Below are 20539 nucleotides of genomic sequence, written 5' to 3' on the forward strand. Positions count from 1 at the left end.
TTTATAAGTCACAAAAATAGACAAGTAGAAATTGTATTTTTATAAGACAGTCTTTTCATTAATTAATTTAAAATATATAAACAAAAACCATTGAATCTATTACATACTAGCTGTCGCACGCGACTTCTTCCGCGTGGAAAAAAAAATTAGCAAACTATGTATTCTTCTAGATCTGTGCCAAATTTCATGGAGATCCGTTGAACCATTCTAAAGATACCTTCAAACAAACATCCATCCATCCAAACATTCGTATTTATAATATTAGTAAGATAATTGCCTAATAAACAATACAATATACTATCGGTTAATACGACTGAATGTAGTTATAACCGGTTTCTTGTGTACTTGCAGGATATCTCTGTACGAGCAGAGTCTGTACTGGACGGTGTTGTTCTCGCTGGTGGAGGCAGGTCATCAGGACCTGGTGAGCCTCGCTGTAGACTTTGTGATCAGCTATCCTACACATTACTGTACTGCTCTTGTTGTACGGGTGAGTATTACCGAGCATTACCAGTGTGGGTATTACCAGTGTAGGTATTACCAGTGTAGGTATTACCAGTGTGGGTATTACCAAAAAGTATTTGTACTACAGTTTGTGTATTACTATTATGTAGATAGTACTGTTTATTACTAGTTTATAATTGAACTAGTTGTCGCTCGCGACTCCTTCCGTGCGAAATTAAAAAATAAACTTTATAGTAAACTATATGTTCTTCCAGACTATGTTCTACATCTGTACTTAATTTCATTAAGATCCGTTGAACCGTTTTGGAGATACCTACAAACAAACATCCATACATACATCTAAACATCCACATTTATAATATTAGTAAGATTACTATTTATGTATGTATGTAAATTAAAAAACATAGAAATAGGACTTCGCCAAATCATAAAAGTTTTTGAACAATTATCAGTTATCAATAAAAGATTTCATATAAAACTAGCTTTTACCCGCGACTCCGTCTGCGCGGAATAAAAAAAAATAGAAAACGGGGTAAAAATTATCCTATGTCCGTTTCCTGGTTCTAAGCTACCTGCCCACCAATTTTCAGTCAAATCGATTCAACCGTTCTTGTGTTATAAATAGTGTAACTAACACGACTTTCTTTTATATATAGATGTAGTAATCTTTGTAAATAACTAAAGAGATTTTTTTTAATTCTAGCCATCTTCTTACATGTATTACTATTTTTAGGGTATAACAAATGTGATTAGAAAACAGATATTATCAAAAGATCTAAAAAATAATGTAATTGGGAAGCTATTGGATAATACAGGGAAGTATAACGAAGAATATGTTATACATATATTAATGGTGCATCTATTCTCTGGTGAGTTGAATATTAACTAATTCGCCAAAATAGCGAATTCAATTACCTATAGAAATGTGAAATTGCATTGCTTCAATTGACATAGGAAGTAAACAAAGACGATATTTTCCTTTACCATGTGTTCCTTCCTCTGACAAATTCAATTTCCCTTACCATTTCTTTTACGAGAAAAGATGGGAAGGGGATGTGAACTAAAAATGTTTATTATTATAGAGTTTTGATTTCAAAAATATATTTTTTTTTATGTATTTTTTAAGAGTTTATTTGGAATTTTTTTTTTTTTATAATATCTAGACGGTAGAGTTGTTTTAGATAGAAATTACTTATAACATAGTTACTTATAATTTAGAAACTAGCTGTCGCCCGTGACTGTTCGCACGGAATTTAAAAAAAAACTTAATTACTAGTCTATGTGTTCTTCTAGACTATGTTCTATATATATGCCAAATTTCATCAAGATCTGTTGAACAATTTTGGAGATACCTTCAAACATCCATCCATCCATACATTCAAACATTCGCAATATATTAGTAAAATAAATTTCAAATCCTACTAACAAAAATATACTCCTGAAATAATAATTATTACCACTAAATCTATTATATACTTTAAAAAAAACTTTTCATCCAATTTTCAGCTGACATAAGATTATTAAATCCAAAATTGACTATGGATGTATCAAATATGGATCCAGATGTACTAATGAGTTCAATGGAACGTATAACATTATTATACAAAACCCTCAAGCTTTCCAAACTGAAAGAGAGTAAGCAGATTGTGACATCTGCTCTGAAATACTTTTTAAGAGAGACTCTACCTCCGGCTGCGACTTTGAGTAGAGTTGTGATGGAGTTTATTGAGTGTTGTAAAGAGACTGAAGGGAGATTGAGTTTGTTAAGTGACAAAGAGAAATGGATTCAGAGTTCGGTGTTGAATGCTGAAGTTGTTTATGAGGTATGTTTTTTTTTTACTTATTAGTAAATTTTTTATGTTATTCCTAATATAAAGTTAAATAAATTTTATTTATAATAAATGGTAGAAGGCCATTAAGCTATTAATTACTAGCTGTGATTGTGATTCCGTCCTTGTTGAATTAAAAAAAAAATTCTAATCTATGTGTTCCTCCAGACTATTTTTTTATCTTTGCCAAATTTCATCCAGATCCATTGAGTTATTCTGAAGATACTTTTTAATAAGTATCCATCCATCCATACATCTAAACATTCGCGTTTATAATATTAGTAAGTTTAAATTTAGTCTAAAATGTTTGAGTGAAAATAAATCTTAAGATAACATCAAAAAGACATAAAATTGAACAACGTGTTGACTTTAATTTCTTTATTTATATCATACTAGGTGTCGCCCGCGACTCTGTGCATGCGAAATTAAAAATTATTAGCCTATGTATTCTTTTAGATTATTTTCTACATCTATCGGTTTATCGGTTTTGGATATACCTTCTATCAAACATCCATCCATCCATATATCTAAACATTCGCATTTATAATATTAGTAATATAAATAAGTAGTAAATAACTAATATTATAAATGCGAATGTTTAGATGTATGGATGGATGTTTGATAAAAGATATATCTAGAACTAATCAACAAATCTTAATGAAATTAGTCACAGATGTAGAACATAGTCTGGAACAACACATAGACTGATTACGTTTTTAATCACAAAATTAAAAATTTTATTTCTATTTCAACAGGTATTTGAAACAGCTGTCACACAGAATCAATTATCAGTTTTAAGTGGTTGGATATTTGAAGCTTTATGTCATTTATTGACAGGCAAAGTGTCAACGAAATTGTTACCATTTTGTGTGTTAACAATTTTAGTATCAGCAAGTTCAAATTGTTTTATACGTAAAATATCACCACTTTGCTATCATGTTTTCTTAAATAGTTTTACAATGAATAAAAATAGTGATAATTGGTATTTATTTAATGATATTGAAAGGAAAGATACGATATCTTTTTCAGATAAAAGATTATTATGTGTTGTAGCGTTACATTCAAATTTTACATCTTCACAGTTGGTGAGATTGAAAGAATTGTGTGAGAATAATGAGTGTTTATCTTACCTTTTACAATGTTTGTCTGTTTAGTTATTCTATTGTGAATTAGCTATCGCCCGTGACTTTGTCCATGTAGATTTAAATCAGTGTTTCCCAAAGTGGGCGATAACGCCCCCTTGGAGGCGTTCGAAACCTTGGAGTGGGCGATAAGAGGCTCAAAAATGGGGGGGCATTGAAATGAATTAAAATAATGAAATTGTGGTTTTTAAGTTTTAGGGCTGAATAAAAATTAGGGGGCTCTGAAATATAATTGATTTTCAAAGGGGGCGGTGAAAGAAATAAGTTTGACAATCACTGATTTAAATAGTCTAAAACCTACTAAATATTAAATTGTTTAAACTTTCGTGAGACATCATAATTAATTAATTAAGAAACGGCTTAACTCACGTTTGATCGTCCGGTGACGGCACCGACTAGTTTCGGACCCATCGGGGGTCCATCTTCAGGGCGAGTGTTTAATCCGAAGACTACTAAATATGCTATATCAGATATCTATGCTATGCTTAACCGCCATCTATTAAGATGTTATAGAATTAACCGATAAATATATACTGAAGTATAATAAATATTTAATTTGCAATAACTAACATTTAGATCTAGTATTGAGATAAAAAAAAACTACCCTATATACCAAGTAAGTTGTTAATACAGATGCTTACAAAATTTGACAAGAATAAGTTCAGTAGTTTCGGAGTTTATCGTGTACATACATCGTGATACAAATTTTTATATATATATAAAATTGTCTTCTTTTTCAATCTTTAAAATAAACAGAGTTTCTTGTACAAAAAAAATTATACTCACGTTGTCATCATCATCATCAACCTGCCCTTATCCCTATGGAGGGTCGGCACAGTATTTACTACTCCATACATCTCTATCAGCCGTCATATCTGAATTTACCCCCTTCTTACGCATATCCTCTTTCACACTATCCATCCATACTTTGTTTGGTCTTCCTCTACATTTTTGTTTATATGAACATTACCCCTCCGCATAACATGTCCAAACCACGCTAACCTTCTGCTCCTGAATTTCTCGATAACTGGCGAAAACTATTTTTTTTTTCACTAACGAAATTAATTACTTTTTTTTTTGAATTTCAATAAAAATCCAAACGAGAAAAACAGTAGTACATACGGAAATATTAAAAAAAGCAATTGACTCTGTCTTCAACTGCACGGAATATAAAAGTCTAGTAAAAAATCTAGTCTATATCATCCGATGATAGTGTATCTTTCCAACAGTGAAATAGGTTCAAATAGGTTCAGTAGTTTGTGCATCTATTCAATGCAAATAAACAAATCTTTCCTATATATAATATTAATTCAAAAACTAGCATAGTTTTAAACATATTTGTTTTCAACTAGACATTCAATTATCTAAATGAAAGGTCTCGTAGTTTAATTGTTCAGATATAGTTGTCAGGTCAGGTGTAAGTTGTATTTAGCAAGTCTTAAGTATAGATATACTAATATATTTCTGTTAAGAAACAAAAAAAAGAAGTGAAAGAATAAATGAAATCAAAGCTTAATCGAATTGAAAAAAAAAAGTTGGTCCTTCGAGCAGTATAAAATGGTTTATGAAGGAAACATCTTACACAAGGCAACGTAATTCAACGAAACTATTGTATGGTTGCGTTACGAGTATCGCGTTGCGCGCATTCTGTATAAACTACGTAAAATCGTCGACGCGAGTCGTCTAAAACTTTTTAAAAATCGTAGCAACTTTTCCCACGACGATCTTGACAGCTAGACAGAAATGTCTGCGACGGGCGATATGTACGTCTATGATATTGTATTACGTAATTCGCCTTAAATAAAATCGCCATGTTTCTAATATTTAAATCGCCTTGTGACGAAGGGCTTCAGTGCCACAATGATAATTTTGTGACTAAATAAGGCATGGCGATGAATGTGTTAAAATTAACAAAAAGATGTAACTAAAGAAGGAATAGTTTATAAGAAAAAAGTCTTTAAAAACAGATATAAAAGTAGAAAGATGAAAGTTTGCTTTTTTAATTTTAATAGAGTTAATATAAAAATATATTTGAAAGTAGACATTTAATATATCATTGGTTTTACGAACTCAAGTAATTTCACACTAAAAATAGTTATTTGTAATTAATTAATATTATAGAATTGGCTATATATATTAAATGGTATACAAAATCAACCACGTTTTACTTTGATTTAGTTATTTTATTTATTAAAAAATAAAATTAAATAAAGTACAGCATATGAAAAAAAAAAACAATAAAGAAAGTTTAAGGGTATCATGAAGCAGCAATGGTTAAGCAAGAAGTAGTCGAAGGAAATTTGTAGGGGGCCTGAAAAGTTAATTCTAGAAATAGTATTTAAATTAAAAAAAAAATAACATGTAGAGTATTGATATTTTAGAAATTATCTTTGCGACTTTCTTAAGCTTTAACAGCAACTAAACAGAGTAAATTTAATGTAAAATTATATTTTCTAGTACTTCATATATATTTTAATTTAAAAAATCTTTTTGAAGCGAATATAATAAAAAAATGTGTTTTAATAATTTTCCTAATTTGTTTTTTTTATCTGTGTCACTAAATAAATTGCACTGACATATGTCAAAATTGACATTGACGTTTAGGCATTTACAGCACAGACTTTAATATCATGCATACATTTGAATTAAAAATATTGTATTATTATAATTAAGATTTCGTTATTGGTCTCAGATGCAATAATCTAGTTACTTTTTAAATATATGAAGTTTTTAAAAACGAACTCGTTGAGGTCGTAATAATTATGCTATAAACATACTACTGTGACGTAATCAAAACTAATTTCTATGGCCATAAAATGATAATCATTTTGGTGGTTAAACTGCGCGCTGCGCAATCCCTCCCTCTATTCCCAGTACGCCATCTATACCATAATGTACTGCGCAGCGTCTCGTACTATATTTAAAGCTGCAGATATGTTTTTAAACACAATGAGTTTATAAGCGTAAAATTATTATTATTAAGCCATAAATAGTATCACTATGTTATATGTTACACACTTAGATATGACTTAATTCCACTAAGATATATTTGCACAGTTATGCACTATACTGGTTTAGAAAAAAAAACTACAGTTGTACGAAAATATTGAAATTTTAATCTTTCCTTTCCCACCCTTATTAGGAAAGGATGGGAAGGGAAAGTTGAATTGGCGGAAGAGTCGACGTATAGGAAGGGGAAATATCTACTTTCTGTGTGTCCCCTTCTCTCTACATTAAAGGTAGGCAACGCATTTAAGGATGTCTATGGACGATGGTCCGTTTAGTCGTTTGCCAAATTTTGATATTAAAAAAAATATTGAAATTTCCGGACACCTGTATGTAGTGTTAACAACAAGCAATATTAATAGAATAACAGAGCTGGGCATTAACTCGTTAATCCGTTAATCGTTAATTAACGAAGTTAACATTTTGCTTAACGGATTAACTTTTAAGTTAACTTCAAAAAGTGTTAACGCTTTTGTTAACTTCCGTTAAACTCAACTTCCGTTAATAAAAGTCCGTTAATCGTTAAATTAGAAACTTGGAGTCGTGCTGTCATTTTGTTAAAATTACGCGCCACGCCACGCTTGTAAGTTCAACTATGTTGTTCGCCTGTCGGCGACTCGAATGGTGAACGACAAGTTGATAATTGATATATGTGAAGTTCGCGTGCAAGTGTGATGCATCAGAGCGTCCGGGAAAGACGTGAAAAACAGGACAAAATCAAAACAAGGTTCGAAATAGTTTATTTCATTACGAGTATATAAAAGCAAGAGTATGTAATAGCCCACATTTCGAACGCTCTTCGTCCCTGCAATACCCTCCAATCTCTTTTTGAGCAACTGTATTAAAACACTTTTTTACTCGTGCTTTTTTTTGCTTTTCCAAACTCGTGCGTTCTCTTTCCCAACTGTCAAAATAATGTCTATTAAAAAGAAAAAAAATTACGACCACGAAATTTTTACAAAAAAAAATTGAAGTTTTTATGATTCATGCAAATATTTCTAGAAAGAAGCTTCTAATTTGTTATTATACAATATCAGATTTAATGATTTGATTCAATGAATTAGGTTATGTTTCATTTTATTTCATCTAACTAAATTTCATTTTCATTTTATATCAATAAAAATAATCTACTGAAGACTTGGCTGTTTGGGCATAGTTCCCGTTGCCTACCCAGAATGGGTGAAGAAAACAAAAAGAATCCCTGTTTGCATTCTTTTACGGTTGGGGCCATTTTTCAAACATTTTAGTTGGTTAAGTTTATTGTGTTTTTATTATTCTATTAAATTGCTTCATTTTTCGCAACTGTATTAAAAATAGTTGTTTAGTACACGAGCGGAACTTTCATTACAACTTATTCCAACTATCAACCCTCACCTTCGGCTGCGCCTCGGCTCGGTTAGACATTTGTCGGAACTCTTTGCAATGACTGGCTTTCCGCACTCGTAATGAAATATGTATACTATAATGCATTCATACTTGTCTCTAATACTAATGTGTTATAGAATATATAGTCAAATTACTATTTTAAACAAGAGTCGCCAGAATAAGTGTGATATTAGTATGCATAATTTTGGTATGGTTAACTGTTAACGATTAACTTTAACTTGCGTTAAATTTTCGATGTTTTAACGCTTTAACGATTAACGAAGTTAATTTTTTTATTAACGAATTAACGATTAACGAAGTTAACTTTTTGATTAACTGTGCCCACCTGTGTAGAATAATATTGAAAACATTATATTATGTATATTAGCACAGTTAAAAATACAAGCTGATTGTTTTTTTTTTGTTAATAAAGATTGTCGGATTTGTTGTAAAAATCTTGTGATGTACTAGATCTATATTTTGATGAAATTATTCGAAATTATATTTGTAAAGCAATGGGCTTTCGCAGCAAATAAATAGTTAAATAAGAAAAAAACTTTGTTTTATTTTTACTAAAAATATTTATGAAATGAGGTTCAGTATGCTTTTTATTTTTAATTTTCTTTAAATTGACTAAGAGCATTTTCTATGGGCTGTTTTCACCGGCACTGGTCAATGTGATTATTTTTATTTTTGTATCCGACTTGTTGAGTCCGTCCGTGGCCGCAACTAAACAAAAAGCTTTATTGGTAGCATATATATCTCTGGATAGTTCCAGGCTGTAATCTATATTCCATCTTAGTCATATTGATGTTACGTGATAACAAACATCCCACATATGAAACACTATCTTTCGCGAGCCCTGTCCACGCGGAATAAAAAAACTTAAGTAATCTATGTCTTCCAGACTATGTTCTACATCTGTTTTAAATTTCATCAAGATACGTTAAGCCGTTCCGGAGATACCTTCAAACAAACATCTATTTAAACATTAGCATTTATAACATTAGTAAGATTGAATCAATATTCTTAGATCATGATTCAATAATTCTAACATGTCTTTATCGATGAAATAATCCAGTCTTATCTTTATTGTAATTACAGATAATGCTCCTACTAATATCAGTTGTCACAATGGCGGTAACACGGCGTGGTTATATATTTTGTGCATTTATTTCCAGTGTGGTGTGCGTATTATTAGTGGTTGTTGCTATCTCCAGTGACAGTTGGGTTAGTAAGTTTACTAAAAAGGTTTTATTGTCTATGAAATTAGGAAAAATGTTTAATATTTTGACGTAATAAGAAAAATGGATTCTGTAAAACGTGATATAATTAAGGGAGCGACGATTGATATATCGACGCTGGAAAGCATAAACGCTGTAACCCCGAAAGTATGAACTTTACAGGAGAGCCAAAAAATGATAACCCGTGAGCTGATACGCCTACAAGCATGCGGTATTTAGCAATGTTGTGTAGTTTGTGCTAACCTATAATAAAATCATTATCGTTTGATAATGGTTTAAATTATTAACGTGTGAAAAACATATTCGCGATTTCAAGGGTTACAGCGTTTATGCTTTCCAGCGTCGATATCTATTTGGAGGCACAACAACCAGTGCACACTAACATAGAGTGGGAAAAGGACAGTTATTAATCTTTGACTTATCGTACTGTCAGATATTTTTTTTTTTTTTTTTATTTAATAATTTAAGAGGCTTTGTCGCAATGCGACCATATCGCCCTATAAGCCTTCCAATAAATACACCTTACATCTAATTATCTACATTGTTTCTTAAACACATGTCGGTCAACTTAAACATCATCCTGGCCTCGTCAGAAGACGGGTAAGCCAGGATAGTGTTTATCTGACCGACATTATACCCGAACACCTTAAAATAATTACGTCTAAGCCGTTCGTTCCGAGCACACTCCAAAACAACATGATGGATGTCTTCCACTACCCCACAGTCTCTGCAATTAGGTGATTGAACTTTTTTCATGAGGAATCCGAACTTGTTGCTGGGAATGTGTCCGGAACGTAATCTCATCGCCATCTTTATGAACAATGTTGACATTTGGATACTGTCTACCCACGGGCGTAAGGAGATTTGTGGTTGGATCGTCTTGTACCAAATCCCGCATGTTCTCGATCTGACGTCAGATATTTGTAATTTGAAATGCTTTGGTAGTTACCGATACAATGAAGTGTAATGTTACGAGGTGTAACTTTTTGAAAACTCATTGAGCGGTTCTATGCTCGCTGGTTTTACCGTAAACGTACTGACTGGATGAATGCTTTAGTCGGTACACTGCTCTGGGTACTGACCAAAGTTACAGACGTTACGACGTGTAATGTAACATTAGCATCGAGGCTCATTGCTCACTGGTTCTCCTGTAACTCTATGTACAGACTACATGAATGTTGGTCATTTAATATGTTACATTATACCTCGTAACGTCGGATATTACCCAGCTTGATAGTAATTATACAACACTAGCTTTTACCCGCGACTCTGTCCGCGCGGAATAAAAAATAGAAAACCGGGTAAAAATTATCCTATGCCCGTTTCCTGGTTCTAAGCTACCTGCCCACCAATTTTCAGTCAAATCGATTCAACCGTTCTTGAGTTATAAATAGTGTAACTAACACGACTTTCTTATATATAAATATATATATATAGATAAGTTGTATTATTTATATACTTGTAAGACATCGCATCATATACTGATTAACGTCTTATTGCAGTTTTTGTATTTAGTATTCAATTCTAAATATCTGGGGAAGAACCATAATCTTTACCGTAAATAGTGGTGTGTATACATTGCATTTCAGGACACATATTAACTTAAGAAAACATAATCCGCATTTTGTTCACTTAAAGCCATTCAAAACTTTATGACGTAGTTCCATGCAATACATAATACGTAAGTCGTTAAAGTCATTTATGACTTAATTGTAACACAGTATGTGACAAAGCCTTAATTGCGTCGCTTGCTCTCGAGTGTAGCTTTTAGAGTGTCAATCGTCGCTCTAAATAGATTAAAATAATTAGATTCCTTTAAAGAGCTTTGATTATAGTTAAATTATAAGCACAATTTAGCTCTCTGATTATATTAAACCGATTAAGGAATATTGTATTATTAAAACATGCATATGTTAATATCAGAAATAACGTTAAGAGAGTGCCTAAAAATATCAAAATGATGAATGTTCATCTATTATTAAGTGCCCTATGTCATTGATTTCTATAAATTAATGCTTGAAAATGCCAGCTCTTATTTCGTTCCAATTTAAACGCCTATTGATGTTATCTGACAGTTAATTTAATAGGTCGTTCGGAAATTTCATTTCGTTTTTTCTCGACTTAGGATTCGTGTATTTTCGACGAAAATGCACCACGTACTGGAAGGTCGGTTGGAGCTGATAAAGGCATTATTTAAAATAGAAAATGGAAACAAACATAGAAAATAGAAATAAAAACGAAATAACTTTCCGAACAACCCAATATATTATTAGTTCGAATCCACACCCCCGCTACAATTCTCTACCATCCATGCCAAAATGACGAATATCAAAAAGCCACAATATAATACTTCGTATAGCCAGTCCATTTATAACGTTCAGTAGCCCTCTGTCTATACGCAACAGGAACAATTAAGGTGTTACAGATATGCTGCTTTTAAAATAAATAAAAAATATATTTACGCATTCTATCCATTGTCAATACTCCTTCCCGTAAAAAGGTACGGGATTAAAATAAAATAAAAAAATAAAATAAAATAAAATAACTTTTATTTCGGACCAGTTACATCCATAAAGTGTTAGTAGAAAATAAAAAAAGATTAAAATGATACCGAAATAAAATAAACAAATACTTCTAATTGACAAGTGTCTTCTATGAGGTCATATTTGTAGAAGATCACTGGATGATATGTGAGCTCCTCTTACTCGATAACCAATAATTCCAAAAATAATAAGGTTATGTTTAGTGTCCCCCATCTGTATGGCATTGTTCCAGATAGTATCGAGCGCATGGCTGGAGGGCCAAGTGGACTACAGCAATATCCGATATGGACTCTTCCGCGGAGAGTTGGCATTGCGACATCTCGGCACACCCTCTTACAACACCCTGTATAGTAAGTCTAGCAAAGCAATTAAAGAACGCGCATACTGTACATAACTGTGGAGAAATTCAAAGATCTGATTGAAGACAATCTATATGCTACATCCGAGAACTGAACTTCTGTGGCCAAGAATCTATATAAAACCTCAGAAACTAACGATACTAATCGTTAGTTTCTGAGGTATCGTATTTAGCCCTTGCAGTTCGTACTGCCACTCACAGACATTGTGGTCACATAGTGTACTCTTAGAATGAAATTCTACTTACGCATGGAACATTAAGTCTAGATTTCTTTAACTCTATTACTATTTAGAGTATCGAAATAGGGTCTGATGTACAGCAATAAACAACAAGCCTATCCAATTTACTACAAAGGCTTTGCTAACTTCCATTTAGGATGTAACTAACCTTCATATAAATTGAAAAAGGAATTTAGATGGCTTAGATGAAAAAGAAAGACCTGCTTTTTTATAGATATTGGACTTGTTATTGCTTAGTTACATATAGGGAATAAGTGATTTAGTAATAAACATTACGATATATATGTAATTTTATTTTATTATATAAAATATAAGTTTTTAAATAGTAACAATCAGATCTTAATATTTGCGAAAGAACTGCATTACTTAGATCTTTATCTACTCTACATAGTAGTCATAGAATGATTTTTTTTTTATATTACAAGGTGGCAAACGAGCAAGCGGCCACATGAATTCGCCGAAATGGCGAAGTGACCTGTCCATAGACATTCGCAATTGCAGATGCGTTGTCTACCCTCAATCGACGAAGGAGGAGACGCACAAAAAGAGAATATTTAACCTTCCAGTGCATCTCCTCCTCCATCAAATTCACCTCCCCTTCCCATCCTTTCCTTATAAGAAAAGGGATGGGAAGGGAAAGAGGAATAAAATTAGGCCTCCAACACATAGGCTACTTAATTTTTTCGGCCAAAAGCTAGTTGTTTATAAAGTTTATAAGGCAATTTATTGTGTTTATGATATTTTTTGCAGTGACCTGCCTTTCTGACGTAAGCGCATGTGCAGTAAGTTGTAAAACTGAACCACAGGCCAGAGAAGATGAGGTAAATGTTTGTAAATTATTTTTATTTCTCAATATAACAAAAACGACTATATTAAAGCTATAAACTAAAAACTATATTACAGCAGTTTAGGTCGCTAATTTGCTAATGTTATAAATGCGAAAGCTTAGAAGAATGGATGGTTGTTTGTTTGAAGGTATCTCCGTATCAGATCAACGGATCTTGATGAAATTTAACACAGATGTAGAACAAAGTTTGGACAAACACATAGGCTACTTATAAAAAAAAAAATTCCGCGCAAACGGAGTCGCGGGCGACAGCTAGTGAATTATAACATGATTATCCTATGCATTTTTTTATCATTCCAAGCAAATAATATAACCATTCTTGTTAATTATTTGAACAACTTTATACCAAGTCTTGAATATCTGTATTAATAATTTGATGTATGTTTTACAACGTATAGTTTCAAATAAACTATTGTACTGACTTCCTTAACAGGCATTTCTATAGTTAGCAAAACGGCACAGCTTTGATTGTTCGTTTATGAACGGAACTAAGGAAATGTTGAATGTCTAATACTGTTTATTAACATTTGATTTAACTGTGTATTTTGCATTATCGAATAACTTGTATTAAGAATTGTTACTTCTATTTTTGGTCAGGTTCGCGCACTGGCGAAGGGCTTGCGACCCAATCAGGCGTGCGTTTCCGTCACAACTATAGATACGGATAATCCATGTAAGTGCATTATAACCGTGAGTTTTCACTGCCGAAATTTGTACAAAAATATGTTTTTATTTCTGAAAACGAAATGTACAACGTCAAGATCATGAAATTTTGAAGCTTGTTATAGAATATATGTACTGTATAAAGACCGAGGTATCGACTAATGAAACTGTGCCTTTACCGGACGTTATGTTTTCGACCTAATTAGATTGTCTTTTATTTGTTATTATATTAAAATTTATAGGTAATAAAGTAGTGACATTTTAAATGGAATAACGAAGGAAATTACGAAAAATTATGGTGGGTAGGAAATAAACGTCCTCGACTGTTGCAGTGTCAGGTCCGGCTGTGATATCGTACGGTATGTACGCGGCGATCACCGCAGTGCTGTTTCTGCAGCTCGCTCTGGCAACGGTCGCAGCCGCACTTGCCATACTCAACGCTACTAAAAACCCCACTGAACCAATCTTCGGATTACCCGGTAATATTTGTATCTCATAAAATTTATGACTTAATTAGTTGTTAAGTTAACACACTTTGTTTTGGATGCCAAAAAAACAACTTTCTTGATCAGAAAATTATAACTCTAATCAATATGTCCAATTATTTCCAGCGCCATCTATCGGCAAATCCGCATGAAAATAATGATTTTTGTATTGATATTAATATCTTGGATACCTTTATTAATTTAATTAGTAATCAGTATTGATCTTATACTTTTCTTTTATACTCTCAGGTTGTCTCTGGACGAATGTGGTGACAGCCATCTTGGGTGTAACAGTTCTTATGATGTTCGGCATCTACTGGGCGACGTCTGGACTGAACCAGCACTTGGCTCTCTCCTACATAGCTGCTGAAGTATTCGCTCCTGATCCAAGTCTAGGATATTCTTACTGGTAATATTGAAACTTACTAAAACAGTATTTGTTTATTAAAATATCTGAATACCCGACTGACTTTACCTCAATGACACTCAGAGGAGGAAGTCGTTTAGGCTACAGTTGGCATAATAGAATTAACAAAGGTACAGTCAGGGAATTTAGCAGTGTTCCATTTACAGAAAAATTGATTTGTTCCTTACAACGAGACAAACTCTGCCCCTTCATATAAAATAACCATTTAGGCAGTAGAGAGCGCAAACGATGGTATAATAGTAAAAATCAATTATTCATGTATCAGCGACCTTATAGACACATTTAAAATCTGCCTCAGTGCTTTCAAAATGTTTAAACGAGTGTCTCTTTAAAGGTGGGATACTGCTAGTTTCCCTGATTGTACATGTAAATGTTTTTTTTAATTGATGGAAATATTTTCAGGTTACTTCTGCCGGCTGTTTTTTGTTCACTTATTAATGTGGGTCTAATTGAGCTTAGAAGATATTTATTAGAAAAGGACCCGCCACCGCCCACTATTAAAGTCGAGAACCATTCTGACGGCACTATTTTCTTGTACTAGTTTTAATTATAATATTATCTAAAACATTTGTTTATTAAAAATATATTTATTCAAAACGAGTTGTTTTGTTTTTCTTTTCAAATGTTTATAAACATGTGCATCGCCTTTTAAGAGCAACTTGTTTACAATTTTTACTGGTGTAGATGCAACATCCATAAACGGCTAATAAATAATTTTACACCTAATTTTAGTCCACGTTGTCTTCCTACCCTTTTTTATACTATAACTAGCTGTCGCCCGCGACTACGTCCGCGCGCAGTTAAAAAAAAATGAAAAATAGATGTTGGCCGATTCTCAGACCTTACTGAATATGCTCACAAAATTTCATGAGAATCGGTCAAGCCGTTTCGGAGGAGTACTCCTCGGTGACGAAAACTGTGACACGAGAATTTTATATATTAGATAATAGAAAGGGGAATTGGATTCTCTTTATGTATGCACCTCCTCCGTCAATTAAAGGTATACCTATGGGCAGCGGACCGCTCGATTGCCATATTGTACAATAAGACGATCTCGGTACACGGTCTCGCGGCTAGCTCAGTGGAAAGTGACTCTAAGTCTTACTGTACGTGGCATGAATTAATTTAAAACAATTCACTATAGCGTTATATACGAATATTATAACACTAGCTGTCGCCAGCGACTCTGTCCGCGCGGTATAAAATCACGTAATTAGTAGTCTGTTCTTCCAGAATATGTTCTATATTTATGCCAAGTTTCATCAAGATCGGTTGAGCTGTTCCGGAGATGCCTTTAAACAAACATCCTTCCATCCATCTCATCTATATATCTATATATATAAAAGAAAGTTGTGTTAGTTACACCATTTATAACTCGAGAACGGCTGAATCGATTTGACTGAAAATTGGTGGGCAGGTAGATTAGAACCAGGAAACGGACATAGGATAATTTTTACCCCGTTTTCTATTATTTTTTTCCGCGCGGACGGAGTCGCGGGTTAAAGCTAGTTAATAATATTAGTAAGATTTTCTTCTTGACAATACATTTATCTACAAGAGTTTCGTTAGTGGAAACACAGGCATATGCGTAGCTTTTCGTATTTACATTTAAGATCCTTTAATAAATCTCACAATGATAATAGTTTCAAATGGAAGACATCTCTTACGGATGGAGGATACCATTTATAACGCGGTGACAAGGAAACCCGATAAATCTATGAGATTTATGTGGAATATATTAATATTTTGTCAGATTTATGGTTTACTAGCTGTAGCCCGCGACTCCGTCCGCGCGGAATTAAAAAGAAACTTAACAAGTAGCTTATGTGTTCTTCCAGACTATATTGTATATATGTGCCAAATTTCATCAAGATCCGGAGTCGTTCCGGAGATACCTTCAAACATCCATCTAAACATTCGCATCTTTATATATAAAAGAGAGTCGTGTTAATTACAATATTTATAACTCAAGATCGGTCGAACTGATTTAGCTGAAAATTGATGGGGAGGTAGCTTAGAACTAGGAGATGGACAAAGGAACTTTTTTATCTTGTGTGCATTTTTTTTATTCCGCGCGGACGGAGTCGCGGGTAAAAGCTAGTTTATAATATTAGTGAGATATTAAGATTTATATAGTTACTTTTTTTTTTAAATATAAGGTTAACAGTAAGACAAATTATTTGCGTCTGTTTTTAATTGCCAATTATAAAAGTACTAAAAGGAACTTATGAAGGATGTTTGAATGAATTATTAAGCTCTATATAAAATTAAAATTTACGAACATTTAAAGGGTTAAACCTTTAAAATACGATGAAGGCAACACACAATACGAGATCATTTAGTTTATAACCTAGAATATATATGCTAATAGTACATATCCAGTGACGTATGTGAACGTTATCTTAGGTTCACAACTGACTAGACAACTACGTGAACGTCGTAATTACGCGCTTTAATCAATCAACAGCTGACTGCTAACATACTAACATTATTATGCTACCTTTACGTAACAGTGAGGCAGAGCAGTAGATAGTACAGCACTGCAATTGTACGCACACTTAAAATAAAATAAACAAAATAAAATACAGTTTATTAACCAAAAACAAAACAAATTACACTCATAAAGATATCAATTAAAGAGAAAAAAATAGTTCTTGGCTAATGGGAAGAGGCTCAGCTGATGCTTTCTCCAGCTTGTCACTGAAGGCCGCGCTGGTTTTCAGCCTCCCCGTAATTACTATAACAAGGTGCAGATAATTTAGTACAGGGGCAGTTGAGAGTTCAACCATTAATTCATTCATGTGTTTGCGCGTGTGTATGTGTGTGCGTTTGTTTGTGTGATAGAGATAAATATATAGAAATACATACATATATACACTACTGTTAAAACAATACGGAACGGATAGACAAAGTAACTTGATTAACGAGAAATAAATACGTGACAAGCATGTGACATGTTGAGAGTTATTGTAAGTTCCATACATATTTTCGTTATGCAATATCGTTAGTCTGTAGACAAAGCCATGTCACTGACATTATCTTCGAACTCTGTGGACCTAGCAAGAATTAATTGCGCGAAATGTTCGTAGCATTATCGACAAATTTGGTATTATAAAAATCTCATACAAATTCTGATTTTTTCGTTGATGTTAAGAATACTTTCTCGCACATTTTCGTGCTTGACCTTGTGTTGCATCTCGAACTGTGCGTTAAAATAATAGCAGTACTGTACTGTCCTACTGTACTACCCATGTGTGAAACAAGCAATACACAAGTGTTCAAAACACACGTGTTATATAAATTAATTAAAGTTAATATTCAATATGGTTTGAATAATAAATAATCAAGATCATTTGACGTCACTTCTTTTAGAAAAAAAAGCTAAGTAAATGATTTTTGTTGGTTTGGATTAAATTATTGTGCAAGCAAAAAGTTTCACTCCCAATTAAAACGATTATTATTATTATTTTACATTATTAAGGATGGTAGATTATGTAACATTTTCAGACCATCCTACCAAAATTCAAAATCTGTTTAATGATTTAGAAACACAATAGAAACAAATAAAAAAGAGATTGTATTATTAGGTGGTAAACAAGCAAGCGGTCACCTGGAGTCAGCGTAGCGACCGCTGCTCATAGAGAACTGCAATTGTAGATGCATTACCTTCCCTTTAATGACAGAGGAGGGGACACAAAGAAAGAGAAAGTTTCTCCTTCCTATGCGCCACCTCTTCCCATTATTTTTTTTTCTATGAAAAGGTGGCAAACGAGTAAACGATCATCTCAAGGACATCCGCAAATGCAGATGTGTTGCCTACCTTTAATCAACGGAGGAGGGGACGTACAGAAAGAGGACATTTCCCCTTCCAATGCATCTCCTCTTTCGCCAAATCCACTTCCTCTTCTCATCCTTTCCTCCAGAAAAGATTGTGAAGGGGAAGAGGACTAAAATTAGGCCTCCGAAACCACACTCATCAGACGAAACACGGAATTGGTTTCACATCACTCCTGTCTTCTGTGTGCAACAGATATTGTTTTGCTTGCTTCTAGCACTTTAATGTATATACTTAGATTACAAATTAATTTCTGCGTAAACAACAATAAATTATTTTAAATAATTAAACTGAACTTTGTTTAGGTTATTTTTCATTCATGACACAAATTATACTTTCCTCTAATAAATGAAAATTTACAAGGAAGAGTTAAAATTAATATCTTCGGAAGCTGCGGAGTAATATTTTGGGCAAATTAATTATACTTCAAATCGATTGCATCGATAACTTAATTTTAAATTTACCAAGCCTTTAGAATGTGACATTGACTATAAATAACTTCAATATATTAAAATCGAGTAGATTTCCTATTATTAAAATAAAACTGATGGTACATACTTAGTGTCCGTCATTTTCTTGTAATAAAGAAATATTTATTTTATTTTATTTATTTATTTATTTCATGTAACATTAGGTAACACGTATTGGAAAAAATATTACATTAATTTTAGGAAAAATATTACACCCACATAAATACTAAGAAGAGACTAATAATCAAGACAGTCTGTCGCCGGTCATGTGGACGTGTGCACGCACCCAGTGTCGCACTATCGGGCAGTCAAGCTTGTCGCTAAGGCATCTTAGTATGGTGTTGGGGCTGTCCCGCACTCTGCGTAAAAGCGAAGCTATCCGTTTGCGTCACACGGCGTTAAAGCCGTCAGCCGTATAATTGTAATTTTTTTTAAATTCAATCAATCTAAAACTAAAGTTTACATGCTACAGTATTCGTTTGTCCAACACAACCAAAATCCTCGTTTGAAAAACATTGTTATCTCGGCTTTGTTAAAGATAATAACATTGATGTCGATATGTGTTATACAGAGATTTTGGTCTCAGAAGCCAACGATAAATAATTTAATAATTATTTTTATCTGATCTTATTACAACATCAATTCCTTTGAGAAAAACCTGGCTTTTGATATAATAATGTACCTTTTGTTATACAAATAACGAGCTTCTCGAAACGCCTGTTCAAGTAATAAATCTAATAAACAACGTTGAAAACCTGTTCAGGAAAAATAAAAATGTAAACTCTCACACTTTGTAACTTACTGCGTTAGAAAACTATACATAAAAGAACCTAGATTTCAAAAGTTAACAAAACAAACATTAAATTAAAGTGGAACGTTGACTAGAGTGAAATTGCAAGACAAATTTCGTTACATGACAGAGAAGAAAGATATGCCACACATAGTGAGCGAAAGAGTAAGAAAACTAATTATGTGTTTAAAGAATATCCTTTCGCGATTACACTTCAAGTAATACATAAAATAGAACCAGCTAGCTGCCATACCCAGAGTCATTAATTGGTCACTGTAGGAGTCTTGATATTGATATAGATTAGTATAATAAATCTACACTAAGTGATAGCTTAATCAATCATTTAACGATTCTGAATATATAACAAAAAGCTATAGCAGATTTAACAATAACATATATAATGTATACTAGCTGTCGCCCGCGACTCTGTCCGCGCTGCATTAAAAAAAATAAGTAGCCTATGTGTTATTCCAGACTATGTTCTACAACCGTGCCAAATATCATCAAGATCCGTTGAACCATCCGTTCCATCCGTCTAAACATTTTTCTGAAACACAGTTATGCATACACACACACTTAAGCACCCACGCAGCTAAAACATCATAAACACGGGAAAGGAAAATAGAACTTTTTGATTGTTTATTCTAAATTATTGTTTATATTAATTAAATCTATTGTTTTCACTAAGAACGATGTAAGGAAAGTCCTTTGCTCCTTAAATACAGTTTTCACTAGTTAAGGAGCCAAGGCAACATTGAATATTGTAAACTTAGTGTGCAATAATAAACATTTTCATTTTCATTTTTATTTTTCATTCGCATTTATAATTAA

The 20539-nt window shown here is 32.9% G+C and overlaps 2 protein-coding genes across 2 annotated transcripts in view; both read left to right on the top strand.

Annotated features, from left to right (window-relative positions):
* The window catches only part of LOC106713898 (huntingtin), a 31289-nt gene extending 27645 nt beyond the window's left edge, over nucleotides 1-3644 (top strand). The window contains exons 40-43 of the mRNA XM_045683925.1: nucleotides 352-490; nucleotides 1199-1334; nucleotides 1972-2288; nucleotides 3050-3644. Coding sequence (XP_045539881.1) covers nucleotides 352-490; nucleotides 1199-1334; nucleotides 1972-2288; nucleotides 3050-3448 — 991 coding nt within the window. The 3' untranslated portion in view covers nucleotides 3449-3644. The remainder of the gene's footprint in view (nucleotides 1-351; nucleotides 491-1198; nucleotides 1335-1971; nucleotides 2289-3049) is intronic.
* A 5264-nt stretch (nucleotides 3645-8908) lies between these two features.
* On the top strand, nucleotides 8909-15154 carry LOC106713897. The gene is made up of 7 exons (XM_045684039.1): nucleotides 8909-9037; nucleotides 11827-11944; nucleotides 12942-13012; nucleotides 13636-13711; nucleotides 14034-14180; nucleotides 14436-14595; nucleotides 15016-15154. The coding sequence occupies exons 1-7, from the start codon at nucleotides 8915-8917 to the stop codon at nucleotides 15152-15154; spliced, it is 834 nt and encodes a 277-aa protein (XP_045539995.1). The 5' UTR covers nucleotides 8909-8914.
* The last annotated feature ends 5385 nt before the right edge of the window (nucleotides 15155-20539 follow it).

The sequence above is a fragment of the Papilio machaon genome, chromosome 24 (assembly GCF_912999745.1).
Source record: "Papilio machaon chromosome 24, ilPapMach1.1, whole genome shotgun sequence".
In the NCBI taxonomy this organism is placed as follows: domain Eukaryota; kingdom Metazoa; phylum Arthropoda; class Insecta; order Lepidoptera; family Papilionidae; genus Papilio; species Papilio machaon.

Bases quoted from the DNA above. Each gene is read 5' to 3' on its own strand.
- LOC106713897 (XM_045684039.1), top strand. From the start codon at position 8,915: ATGCTCCTACTAATATCAGTTGTCACAATGGCGGTAACACGGCGTGGT. The intron at 11,945-12,941 runs GTAAGTCTAGCA...TATTTTTTGCAG, and splicing joins CTCTTACAACACCCTGTATA to TGACCTGCCTTTCTGACGTA. The intron at 13,013-13,635 runs GTAAATGTTTGT...ATTTTTGGTCAG, and splicing joins CACAGGCCAGAGAAGATGAG to GTTCGCGCACTGGCGAAGGG.